This window comes from Anabas testudineus, chromosome 4, assembly GCF_900324465.2.
Source record: "Anabas testudineus chromosome 4, fAnaTes1.2, whole genome shotgun sequence".
Classification (NCBI taxonomy): domain Eukaryota; kingdom Metazoa; phylum Chordata; class Actinopteri; order Anabantiformes; family Anabantidae; genus Anabas; species Anabas testudineus.
Window position 1 is genome coordinate 13,978,193 of NC_046613.1, and position 13,260 is coordinate 13,991,452.

General features: G+C 39.0%; 1 protein-coding gene across 1 annotated transcript; it reads left to right on the top strand.

Moving 5' to 3' along the window:
• The first annotated feature begins 128 nt into the window (after positions 1-128).
• On the top strand, positions 129-12,784 carry mcoln2 (mucolipin 2). The gene is made up of 14 exons (XM_026345271.1): positions 129-267; positions 940-1,093; positions 2,184-2,357; positions 2,668-2,824; positions 3,041-3,119; positions 3,227-3,323; positions 3,487-3,586; positions 3,848-3,960; positions 4,232-4,381; positions 4,574-4,675; positions 5,025-5,147; positions 7,315-7,521; positions 7,736-7,869; positions 12,330-12,784. Exons 1-14 carry the CDS (start codon positions 188-190, stop codon positions 12,364-12,366), a joined length of 1,707 nt encoding a protein of 568 aa, XP_026201056.1. The 5' UTR covers positions 129-187; the 3' UTR covers positions 12,367-12,784.
• Positions 12,785-13,260: the final 476 nt, after the last annotated feature.

Consider the following 13,260-nt stretch of genomic DNA (forward strand, 5'->3'; position numbering starts at 1 on the left):
CGTATATATTACTGCACAGACACCGTGTCTGTCCCCTTGGTGAGCCCCCCTGGAGGCCCTCGGGCCGTAGATTGGACACCTGCGCGCCGCCTGCAGCTCGTTCCCCGATTGGCTGAGCGGAGGCCGCGAGGCTCCGCACGCTGCGCGGCTCGTTAAGTGCGCGTCCCCCCGTGTGTGAGGCTGTGAAATGCCGCCGCGGTTCAAAGTGGATGGAGGATCAAACATGGAGTTATTAGTTCGATACCTGGACAGACGTCCCTCTGGAAGGTCAGTGCTTCCTCTCAGTGACGTTTGTCACATTTATTTCCTCCAATATAATGATGTTGAAGCTTAAAAACACCGGATGTGAAGCGGCACTAATAAAACCCAGGAAGACATTTATTTCTTTAAGTTCCCTAAAGGACTAGATAAACGTTAAGCTTAGAATAACAACTAATAATAATAATAATAATAATAATAATAATAACGTGTTAAAGGTTACTTTCTGCAGCAGTGCATGTTTTCTCCTGGGTCAGGGAGTGTGTGGTGACCCACTGTTGGGACACTTTTGAAAGTGGACTCTCTGAACTAACCTTGGACTTAAACCCAGTCAGCAGCATGAATGCAGCCAGTGTACTCAGCACATGGAGTCCTTCCCGTTAGAGATGACCGCTCTCCACTGCACTGACAACTTATTGCTCAAGAAAAAGCAAATGTACCAAGGACTAACTGCTCTCTCATACTCGAACTTCTTCTTTTGTCACCACCATGAGCACTTTATTCTGTCATGATGCAGTGTGGTGAGAGTTGAGCAACTTTTCAGACAAGTCATCGTCCCAAACTTAACTTAATTATTCCCAGTTTTGTTACGTTGAGTCCAAACCTCCAGGTCAGACAAAGGCTGTGTGGGGTTTTTTCATTCGTCTCCCAGCTCTTGATGATGTTGTTCTTTGGTTTCAGCTCTGTCACAACTCAAGATATTATCAAAGAGGAGAATCTGAGAGATGACCTGAGGTACTACTTCATGAGCCCATGTGAGAAATACAGGGCCCGGCGGCACAAACCCTGGAAGATGGGAGTGCAGATTCTCAAAATTGTCATGATCACCACACAAGTATGTACAACCCCCACATACATCTGTGACCTGCTCCTTGTGCTGCTGGTTTCTAGCATATGTTGGTGTGTACAGGGCTTCAATTGTTTTCAGGCCCTATCTGTTGTTTTTGCACAGTTTATTATGTTGTCTATTGAATTTTAAATAGGTAAAACTGACATTGCTGCCCACTCATCTAAACTACAGTCAAACCTCATTTACAAAACAATGACATGCTCTGCTGCACTCCCGATTGTGGTCATGTGCATCCTGTTTACTATAATTTTTCCATAGGAAGTGTCTAGAAATGATTTTTAAGTCAACGTGCGGCCGGCTGAATTGGTTGGACGTAGTTTAGAAAAGGCACACAGTTGACTGTGGAGTAACTGGACTTGGTTAGGAAGTGACCAGGAACCTAACAGAGTTTCAGAAGCCAAATACAGCAGTTGTAATTAGAAGTTATTTAATGTAGACTGCTGAACATTTTTAGTCCACATCACAATATGTGCAAAAGGTGAAGTGAGAAACTCACCTTAAGCCTCTGTAAATTTGATTAGTTCATTGCTGTTTTGCTTTTGGTGTGTGGTCACTTTCTGGTTTGAACTTTCTGTGTTAGTATGTTCATGTTGTATGAATTAATATTTGTTCCCTCTATTTTGTATTTTATTTAGGGTTGTTATACTGTAGGTGGTTTGGACTATACTATGTTTAGACCAAACTAAACATAGTATAGTTTAGTTTGGACTAGTAAACAGTATTATTCTAGTCTTTCCAGTTATATTTAAAAAAAAAATAAAATAAATAAAAGGTACAAAAGAAAAATGACTTCTTTAAAAGATATTGGCTTAAAAATCACTTGTGAAAAAAAATTCAAATGAGTGTCAAAAACAACAAAACATCGTCAAATAATTTAACCATGAGATCTCAGTTCTGGTAAGAGAACCACACAGAAACACTTTTAACTGAGTGCTATGTAAGAAGAGCTTGTGATTCATACAAATGTTTTTCGCTTTAAGGACTATTGTAGAAGAGGATATTCTAGAAACGGGAATATTAATTGTTTTCTATGAATTTTGATAAATAGAAACTTTCCTTTCTTGTTTTCTCACAGCTCATCCTGTTTGGCCTCAACAATCAACTGGTGGTGTCCTATAAGGAGGAGACCACCATGGCCCTCAAAAACCTTTTCTTGAAGGGCTACAGTGGGGTGGATGAGGACGACTACTGTGTTGCTGTCTACACCCAACATGATGTCTATGAGAGTTTGTTTTATGTCCTGGATCAGGCAAGTTCATCTGTCGCACCTACACAACTGTTGTGGTTCAGCATGTGTGTTTAAATGCGGCTTTAATGGGATAGTTTTATATTATGGCACTGTTTTTTTGTGTTGTGTAAATGATTCAAGATTCAAAACTGCAATAGAGAAGTTCATACTTTGTGAGTATGACTGTAATCTGTGAAAGTGGCTGCTATGAAGCTCACAGATTTTTTTTTTCCCACCAAGCTTTGTTTGTCATACAGCAGTTTAGTCTCTTCAGTCTTGTGCCTGTGACCTTGGGACAGTTCATTTTACCAGATGCTTCTGATATTTACAGTACAGCCAGTTGGGCCGCCTCTCTGTGGGTCCTCTCGGTTACACAGAAGATGAAGATGGCAAGCTGCTGCCTCTCGTTATTTGTAAAGAGTACTACAAGAGAGGCAGCGTAGACCCTTCGGATGAGGCCTTCGACATAGACGCGCACATAGAGACGGGTGAGCGGGGGAACATTTACTCTGAGTCTGAAATTTTCACCTGCAGGGTAAAACTTAAAAAATGTCAGTGAGAGTGGAAAGTACTTTAATATAGTACTTTATATAGTATAGGAGCATCATTCTCATTGCTTTTCACAGCTTTAAGTTAAAATATATATTATGTTTCGAAAATTAAGGGACCAACAAGTTTATTTTCTAACTCTTTGTTTCTCTCAGTTTGTATGTCACATGATCCTAAGACTGCAAACTGGTGGAGAACCCACAATTCAACCTTCTTTGATCTGGACTTTTACAGGTACTCTGTGACATGTGGCTGCTTCTACTAACGCATTAAACAATGTATTGCTTGTTTCTTAATGTGCACTAAAACCTTTTTTAATACAGAGTCCACTTCTTTTTCAGGCTCGTTGACATCAAAATAACCTTCCAGCTAAAAGGGATCAACCTACAGACAGTTCGTACACGCGAGTTACCGGACTGCTACTCGTTCTACGTCACTGTACGGTTCAAATATTCAGTATTTTAAACTGACACAATCATGTGAGGACTCATACTTTCAATAACAATCACATAAATAAACCCAACACTCATACTGAAATGCTCACACAGTATTTAATAGTGTAAGTATTGTTCAACCAAAGTACTTTTGACTTTGTCTCCAGATAACATTTGACAACCAGTGTCACAGTGGAAAGGTGAAAATATTCCTGCACTTAGATGCTCAGAGCAGCGCATGCAGAGACTGGAAGATATCTGGAACAGGTAAGGTGGAGGTGATGAACAGGAATGAGTGTAATATGTCTGCCATGTTATTTAATATTAAACATGTTCACACTGTGATAGAAGGGAAATAAAGATACTAAATATCTTTTACACCAGCTTCAGGCTCTGGATACTGTTTGGATACTGTTGACTGTTAGTGGGGCGTTTTCCTGCTGATAAGTTGTACTTACGGTAATGAATGTGAGTTATGTTTGAGATAAACCATCACACACACACACACACATGCTTTCTATGTTTCAGCTCAGAAGAACACACACTATCTCCTGGTGTTTGACGGCTTCGTCATTCTGGTTTGCCTAACGTCAGCAGTGCTGTGCACCCGCTCCATTGTGCTGGCTGTGAGGCTACTCCAGGTCGGGTGTTCAGCCTCTACACACACTAAACAATATCACTTTTTTTCTTTTTTCTCTTACTTTCTACCTTTGAGAAACACTTTCACTGTGTTTGCTTCACTCTCAATAAACAAAATCATTCAACTTCCTGCTATTATCATTAACAAATACATAAATATAATAATTCCTAAATGTTCAATCTGCATGTATTTTGTTGCTGGTACCCGTGGTGAATACTGTGTTGAGGATCTTTTTCCTGTCAGTAACTGAATCTTTATTATTGTGTTTTCAGAGATTCTCCCAATTCTTACATGAGAACTACAGTCGGAAAGTGTGTGAGGACGATCAGAGGGAGTTTCTGAACGGCTGGTATTTGCTGGTAATCATCAGTGACCTCTTGGCCATAATTGGATCCATACTGAAGATGGAAATACAAGCAAAGGTAAAATAAATCATTTATCTATAAATTTAGTGTGCTTTTCTCCTGCTAAAATGTAACTTCTGTCCAAGACAGGTTCATGTCACATAAATGTAAAGTGGATGAAGAAGCATAGTGGATTGCTAACCTCTCATTTGATATTCTGCTGGGAGTTCTGGGAGTAGTTGATGTTTTTTTTTTTCCTCTTTTCTGCAGAGTCTCACCAGTTATGATGTGTGCAGTATCTTCCTGGGAACATCCACGTTAATGGTGTGGGTGGGTGTGATAAGGTATCTGGGATACTTCCAGAAATACAATGTGAGTCTTTTTCTATCTTTGTACAAGGTTGTTGTGCTCAACACTGAAGAAAGCAGGACGAATTGTTATTGGTTAGAGATGGTAATGACAAATTGAAAGGGAGGAATTTTGACAGTGTGGGAAAGCGCCGGTTAGATTTATTAGGGAATCCCAGCAGACAGTGAGTGTAACATTTTATTATCTTAACCTCATTGAACTTTTGTCAAAGCTTCATTACAGGTTTAAAAATGTACTTTTTAACTTCTCTGTACCCTGTAATTAAATATTTTCAGCATTTTCTTTTCACCAATTCTTTGTTATGACCTAACAGCAGCTCATTGCCTGCATGTTTCCTGTGTTTCTGCTGTAGGTCCTGATTTTAACCATGAAAGCGGCCTTCCCCAAGGTCTTGCGTTTCTGCTGCTGCGCTGGCATGATCTACCTCGGCTACACCTTCTGTGGGTGGATCGTGCTGGGCCCGTACCATGAGAAGGTAGACAAGTAAATCTGGATGTTAGATTAGGGAGAGAAAAAAAAAAGCAAGTTCATGAAGTGGACAGTTGCTAGTCTGAATCTCTGACATGACTTATGTCATCAGGGGTAATGGAAATTATTGGAACGGTCTGTTTATTCCTGCACAACTGGTAATGCCACAACAACGAGGCTGCATTAGGCAATGCCCATATATGATGGTGTGTGTGTGTGTGTGTATGTGTGAATATCTAAATGGGTTTAAACCCTTAAAACATTTTTATGTTTATTTTTGGGCATTCATACTCAGAAACTATAAAAAATACTATTAGTGTGAAGTGCACAGTGTTTTCTGAAATTGTTCTCACAGTTATTTAGCCCCTGAATTGCAGTGTCAGCTCTTGCAAATTGAGGAATCTACAAAAATGGTCTTTTGACTTCTTGGTCCATAAGGAACTTTAGTTCAGTTCATTGTCCTTTTGGGGTTTTATGACTGTAAACATACAGTACAGCCACTAGGTGTCAGTCTATGTCGTGTTCATTAATTATTTGGATTCAGTGACAGCAGCTTTTAGATGATCAGATTTGGACAATCTTGGAAATGGAAAAGCCACATTTGTGCATATCCACACAGACATTCTTGTTTTTGTTTGAAGCCACCAGAAGTATGTTTTTTATTTTTTATTTTATTTGTTTTTATTAGATAGTATAGATGAGACAGAAATATAATAGGGAGAGATAAGAGAGAGAAATATATATATTTTCTTCATAAAGAAAAATGTTTTATCTTCTTTTTAAAGTTTGCATGCCAGATAAAAATCCACATATTGCATGATGATGACCCCTGACACTACATTGTTAGAGTGCAAAAAGGCATAGCAAATACAGAAGAGTTTGTATTGTCTGAAAACCTAAAACCAGCAGACCTTTTAACTGCATTTGGTCATTTGGACGGCATCAGCTCAGCACAGCTGGTCACCTAAACTGCCTGGATAGTAAGTGCGATCAGGGATAACATACAAATGTGTTTAGCATCTTTGCCAATTCAGATAAATTATTTACAGAAGTCTGCGTAACAGCAGGTGTCTAAACAAGTCAGAGCTCATATTATGTGGGGTAGACTGAGAACAGCTGCCCCATAGCCATCTGATGTCTCAGTGACAAGATGGAAATGTGTTGATAATTGTAAACTGAGGAGGAGTAACTGCTGTAAATATATTGTCTGATTTGAAGGTTTGTCAGGTCAATGCCAATATATACTATAACATTACATTAACTGCAAATTTTGTTTGCCGCTGGAAGTGACAACCTGTTGCTATGTCTGCAGTTGAAATAAAACGGGTTTCAGTTCCCTGAGTACAGTGTTGCAGCCTACTGAGACTTGTCACGGTATTTATGTTGTGGTGGCTGGAGGAATCCCCTGTAATGTGCTGTCAGCCTTTCCAGGATCCTCCATGTATTTACTGAGGGAATAAACAGAGGATGTTCTAGGACTTGCCATCCCACACGTCTTCAAATGTTGCACTCTAGATCCATACTTTCGCTGGGGGATGTTGTGTTTAGATACTATCGCGTTCTGGAGGAACTTGGCATTTTTCATAATGTTTGCCTCTGGCTTGTATCTTTTAGTCATCTATACTTTTGCTTGCCTTTATGTTTTTATCAGTACAACTCTCATCAACAGGGATAGTTGATTAAATCGACATTTAAAAAAATCCTAATTGAAACATTTTGAGGTTGTTACTTGATCAGAATTGAATGTTTGACATCATCAGTGCCAATATCAGGTTTATGTGTGACTGTTTTGATGATTCACTAACTTTTTAAAATGTCCAACATTTCGCACCATTAGTTATTTAGTAGACGCTTTTCTACCAAGCGACAAGTGAGGTACAAATAACTAAGTCAGTTCAAGCTACTTAGTTGTGAGGAGTTCCACTCTGGTCTTTTGAAAGTTATGTGAATGTTTCCTGTTTTCTGACATTTTCAAGTTTGAATGACTAATAATCAGCAGAATCAATGATGATGGAAGTTGTTGCAAAACTGCTTTTTTTTTTTTTTTTTTTTTTTTTTTTTTTACTTTTACTTCTAGGAATCTAAAAATATTAAAACGTCCCATGACAAAAACCTCCAGCTACCCGATTAAAGGCTTGTGTTAATGTTAATGTTACAATGTTCCTCTGTCCTAGTTCGAAGGCCTGAGTCGCGTAGCAGAGTGTCTGTTCTCCCTGCTCAATGGCGACGACATGTTCACCACCTTTGCCCAGCTGAAGGACAAAAACACGTTGGTGTGGTTCTTCAGCCGGGCGTACCTCTACTCCTTCATCTCCCTGTTTATCTACATGGTGCTGTCACTCTTCATCGCCCTCATCACAGATGCCTACGAGACCATCAAGGTATTTCTGCATTGGTTAAGTCCGTAAGTGAATAAATTGCAGCCCTAATGGAAATATTGTCCCAATGCTAACTAATGCTAATGATCATAGAACGCCTTTGATCCAATTGTGAAGAACAAATAAGACAAAATTCTATAATTCCCTCATGTGGCGAGGACAAAAATACCATACATTTGAAATACATTGTGTTTTGATTGTAACATGTCTTTAACAGAACTACCAGAGGAATGGATTCCCACTGACAGACCTGCAGAAGTTCCTCAAAGAACAGAAAGATTATCCAGTCGTGGAAGAGAGCAGTCAGACCGACGTTCACATCAGAGACACTATGATTTGCTGTTGTCAACGGTATGATATTTAATGTTTATTCACATGTCCTGCAGCACACCTGACTTCTCGCCACTTCAAACAGGAGAGACGTTATCGTTTAAATACCTCGCCCAAAGGCAGTGTGACTAGTAAACTAGTAATTGTTTAACGGTTATAGAGCCTAGTGTCTTGTTGTAATATTATGATTGTTTGTAGACTATTAGAAATGTTCTTTTATTTGATCGTGTTGTATAAAAGTGGAAACTCTGTTTCTGTCACTTTACATCAAAAACAACAAACTGTATTGAGGGCCGTGGTATGTTTCACAGGAAAGTTGGTCTTGTTATTGTCTTGTGACAGATGAACTCATTCCAGAAACCAGTCTCAGACTTCAGCTGCAGGGTTTGTTAAGAGGTTTCTGAAAATGTTTTGTTTTTTGGCTATGATGACAAACTGTATGTGTTGCTATATGGTTATTGCTGTCACATTTTTGCGCTGCACTTTCCAGACATCGGTGATCTCAACCAAACAACACAGTACAGCACAGTGACTTCTTCTTTGAGTTGCCACTCTTTAATTATCACTTTCTGTGTTGTGCAAATGATACAGTTTTTTCTACTGTTTGCTCAAAACAATTCTATTGTTGTCATCTTTAATTATTGTATTGACTTGGAAATATGTATCAGGTGTATTTTAAGGAACGAGTGTAGGGTATATTTTAATTGCATGCTCTGTTATATTAGATCAGTTGCCACAACAGAGAAGCAGAGTGGAGATTTTATTATCTGAAAATCAGAGAGTATTACAATAACATTAACATTTTAATGGTCGCTTCTATACAAGTTAGTCACACACAGTAAAATTCAGAGTGCAGAGGTTGGTTCGCATTGCTTACGCCTCGTTGCTACAGCACCACCGTGTATTTATCTATACGTCCCTGTTTTCTGCTCATTCCTTTTCTATGAACAAATCTCTATCATCAGCATGCAGCAGACTGCAGCGGAGTTTCCTCCACACTGTGGTTTGGCTCAGCCTTTACATGGTCTGAGAGCAATGAAATTAGCGGTGAGAGCTATGCAGACACACCCAGTGATGGCCTGATTACAGAGGAACGGAGAAGAACCCCTTCCCCTCCCCTCCTTCTACACCCCCCAGCCGTCGCTCCCATGCTGTGTTTTGCCTCCAAAATAAACCATGGTCGACAATGGACACAGCGGTCAGTTGAGAAGAGTTATTTGATTTGAGGTTGATGGGTGAAAGTTTAACTCCAGTTGCCTTTGTTGTGGTGTACCAAGATGGGATTTCTGACAATTTTCCTAATGGGCCATAGTCACAAGTTGCATTTTGTCTTATTTTATTCATCAAGATCATTGTTTCCAGTTACAGTTTCTGTCTCTGGCTCTTTGTTGTGCATTTGCAAAGATTCATAATATTTTTATCAGCTTTCAATCATATATTGTTTTGGATCAGTAACATTTGGTTGGTCCCATTTTAAGTTTGCCAAAAGATGTTGTTTATCCCAGAAAAACAACTACTGGTGACATTTGTATAGAGTTGAGCAGCGTTTGCCATGCAGTTATTTTCTGCTTGCCTGAGACTCTGTCTGTTTGCATATTGTGTAAAAATATTATAAAGTCACGTAATCAGTGGACTGATTTAAAAAAAAAAAATTAATTGATCAATGGTGGAAAATGTTTGCTGTATACTTTATCTAAGTTACAGATGAAATATTGTGGCTCTGACAGTTTTTAATTTCAAGACTTGACCATCATTACGGTTTCACCAGACATTAACACTGCGACTCTGAAGTCTTCCCTGTCTGTTTCACAGCCGTTTTCTATCATCGAGCCATTCGGGGTTCCTGCTCTGGATGTCTAAGTGTTTAAGGAAGCGTAGTCTCAGTTACAGAGCCATTATGTAACGATGTGCAATGCAACGTAATACAAGATGGGGAACTGAATATGCATCTTCACCGTAGACTTTACCATAAAACTACCAGTGGCCTTTTAGAGTTAGCTGAATTTTTGTCATTAGGAGTACTCTTGTCAATTTAAACAGATTGTGTTATCGAAGTCTCTGACCTGATTAACTTTCATTTTTATCAGTATCTTTGTCTCACTGTGCTCAGAAAAATTAGATCATTGTTCTCAGCAAACATCTTAATGTCTTACTGGATGAAATTTCATCTTTATACATTTAGCCACTTCCCACTGTTACATTCTTCTTTTGCAGTAAATTATCTTATTTGCACACAAAGTTGAGGAGCCTCTGTATTGTATTTGAATTTGATATTTGGAACCAATATATTACGTTTGTGTGTTTTGAAATAGAGTAATTTGTTTCAGTTAAATGAATGAAACTGAATGTTGAATGGACATGTATGGCAAAGTTTGTTTCTTATGAAATGGATATTGTGAGCAAAATGGGACAAATATTTACCTTTTAAATGACTTGAGGCTTGAATGTATCTGTCGCAGCGCATATGAGATTACTCCAAATAATAGAACAGCTAGAATGTCGTTATTATTTGACCGAGGGTGTGGTAAGCTGTGCATAGAAACGCTGTAATGTCTAAAGTTGAGGTGGTTATGCCTGCAGAGAGAATAATTGGAGACAACTTTCTCGTGTCTGTAAAATACCTTACCATCTTTAAAAGGCTTTGGCAGACTGCAAAGCAGCAAGTTGGTCTGTGAGAGCTGCAAACTCAACCCAGCAGTAAAATGTGCCGCTTATGGCAGATCATAAAGATGAAGGGGAAAATGTCTAATTGTTTACAGACTTAATGTTACAGGGACATAGTTAGCTGCTTCCCTTTTTGGAGCAAACAACCAAACACAAAGTGCTGCAGATGAATGGTGACAAGGCTATAATTTTCAAAGTGCTCAAATTTTATTTGTGTAGAATTGGTATCCAGTTAACATATATTGCCCAGATGTCGGGACCAAACCTGCATGCAGATGAGATTATGGAGAATATTACAGGCTTCTGGGAACAACCTGTGTGGGGTGGAAAACAGTGAATCCAGAAAGTATTCACACTTAATTTCTTCCACATTTAATGTTACGGCCTTATTCTAAAATGGATTCAATTCATGATTTCCTCAAAATTCTACAAACAGTACTAATCTTTGCAATTCTATTAAAAGCAGCTTCTTTTTTGCAGTACCTCTCAAGCTCCATCAGGTTAGATGGGGAGCGTCGGTGCACAGCCCTTTTCGGGTCTCTCCAAAGATTTTCGATTGGCTCTGGTTGGGACACTGAATGTGAGGGACCTTCTCCGAGTTGTCCCGTAGCCACTCCTTTGTTATCTTGGCCTATTGGTCCTATTAAAACTGTCGCCCCAGTCTGAGATCCAGATCGCTGTGGAACAAGTTTTTTTATTTATTTATTTATTTTTTTTTTCCCTCTGTACGTTGCTGCATTCATGGTATTGGCCAGGTGGTGAGCAGTACCTGGTTTCCTTCAGACATGACGGTTGGCATTCAGAGTAAGAGTTGGACCAAAGAATTGTGTTTCTCATGGTTTGAGAGTCCTTTGGGTGCGTTTTGGCAAACTTTTACTTATTAGTGGTTTCCATCTGGCCACTATACCATACAGGCCTGATTAGTGGAGTGCTGCAGAGATGCTTTTTCTTCTGGAAGGCCCTCCTCTCTTCACAGAGAAACGTAATGTTAATGTATATTTGATGCTTATATGTGCCTTTATTGATCCCAGAGGGGCAATTTAAAGTTTATTAAATTGAACTGAATAGATTTTGAATGACCTTCAGGTTCTTGGTCACCTTCCTGACTAAGGTCCTCCTCTCTCTGTTGCTCAATTTGGCCGGGCTGCTGTGCTCATTGGAACCTTCAGTGCTGCAGAAGCTTTTCTATACCCATGCCCAGATCTGAGCCTTGATACATTCCTGTCTCAGAGGTCTACAGACAATTCCTTGGACTTCATGGCTTTGTTTGTGTTCTGACATCCACTGTTAACTGTGGGACCTTATATAGTTTGATATGACGATGCCATTCCAGTTTTTAACATGTAGCCTCCTTTACATACTGATCAAACCACCTGTCTCATGTCGAGAATGTGATCAGTGCTGTCTTCGAAGGATTTACTCTTGTCTTTCAGATGGAGATGAATGCTGTTGATGAGCGTTGTGCTGAGTTGATATAAAAGAAAATGTTACTTGATGATTGTTTGCTTAACTAATTAAAACAAATGTCATGTTATTCACTTATAAACAAGCATGTTATTGCTGTAAAACATATATTTAACTTAGTCATAAATAATGCTATGACGAAAAACAAAGTTGTTCAGGAACTTGGACATTTGAGAATAGAAATTAATATCCCTGATAAATCGTAATAAAAAATACTGATATCTTAGAGGCATTTCTTGATGCATTAGTTACCCCCGTTATTAGATCTAAAGTGGGAGGCATGCACATCTTTCTTCTTTTCTATATTCGATTATGTTCTTTTTTGATAGTGAACCTTGATCCTGTTTCTGCAGATTTCCAGAAAATGATGACATCATACTGATCAGCTGACAACTGTTCCACCTCCAGATGAGACATTTCACGGAGGAGGAAGATGCTTGGAACAGGACTTCACATGTCTGAGACGGACTTCAGATGCTTTCACTTGGGGCAAAACAATCCTGGCACACGTAGAGAATACCGTTCTATGAATAAGTTTGTGCAAAATGTGGCGTCAATCCCCAAATTAGCTCCTTATTGAACATTAAAGTGGAGCTCGACCTCAGGAGTTGGAACAAAAGATAATGTTGAGACCTTTACTGGGGAAAGGGTGTATGTGGGTTTATTGCCAAAGAATTGAATTCAATGGTATTTTGCACTTGATTGTTGCAAAGACTACGGCTATGATCATTTGTCATATAGTGCTAGATGTTACCTATTTCTACAGACGTGTAGTAAAGATTGCAGTAAAGCTAATGTTTTCACTTGTTCTTTTCTGTTCTTCACTTTTGTTCTGTTCTTCACTTGCAAGTGTTTTATGTCTTTGCTGCAACTGTACATTGATCTTTGAAGTAATCAGTTAAAGCCAATTAGGTTACTTACGTGATCAGAGTTATACCAGCAGTGGTTATAACCTTATATAAAATGGGAACAGTATTTGAGTACACATTACATTTGTTCTGTCATCAGAGAAATATTAGGTATGCCAAAGCTTACTTTAAATGTCATAGCAGATTCACAGCAGGGTTGAGATTGAGAAAGAGGGGAGTTTTGAATGACTGCACTGTGAATGCAGTATGAGTCATTGAGATTGTTAACTAGCAAGTTAAGATCTTCAGACAAGCTGGAGCATGGCTTTTTGCATGCGGTGTGACTGCTGTGCTTTTAACTTGAAATCAGGGAAACAAGCCATTAAGGTTTATCTATTACAACAGGTAGTATACAACAATGCATCACCTTTATGTA

Coding starts and splice junctions, on each gene's coding strand:
- mcoln2 (XM_026345271.1), top strand. CDS start 188: ATGCCGCCGCGGTTCAAAGTGGATGGAGGATCAAACATGGAGTTATTA. Junction 3,587..3,847: donor CTGGAAGATATCTGGAACAG/GTAAGGTGGAGG, acceptor TCTATGTTTCAG/CTCAGAAGAACACACACTAT. Junction 5,148..7,314: donor TGGGCCCGTACCATGAGAAG/GTAGACAAGTAA, acceptor CCTCTGTCCTAG/TTCGAAGGCCTGAGTCGCGT.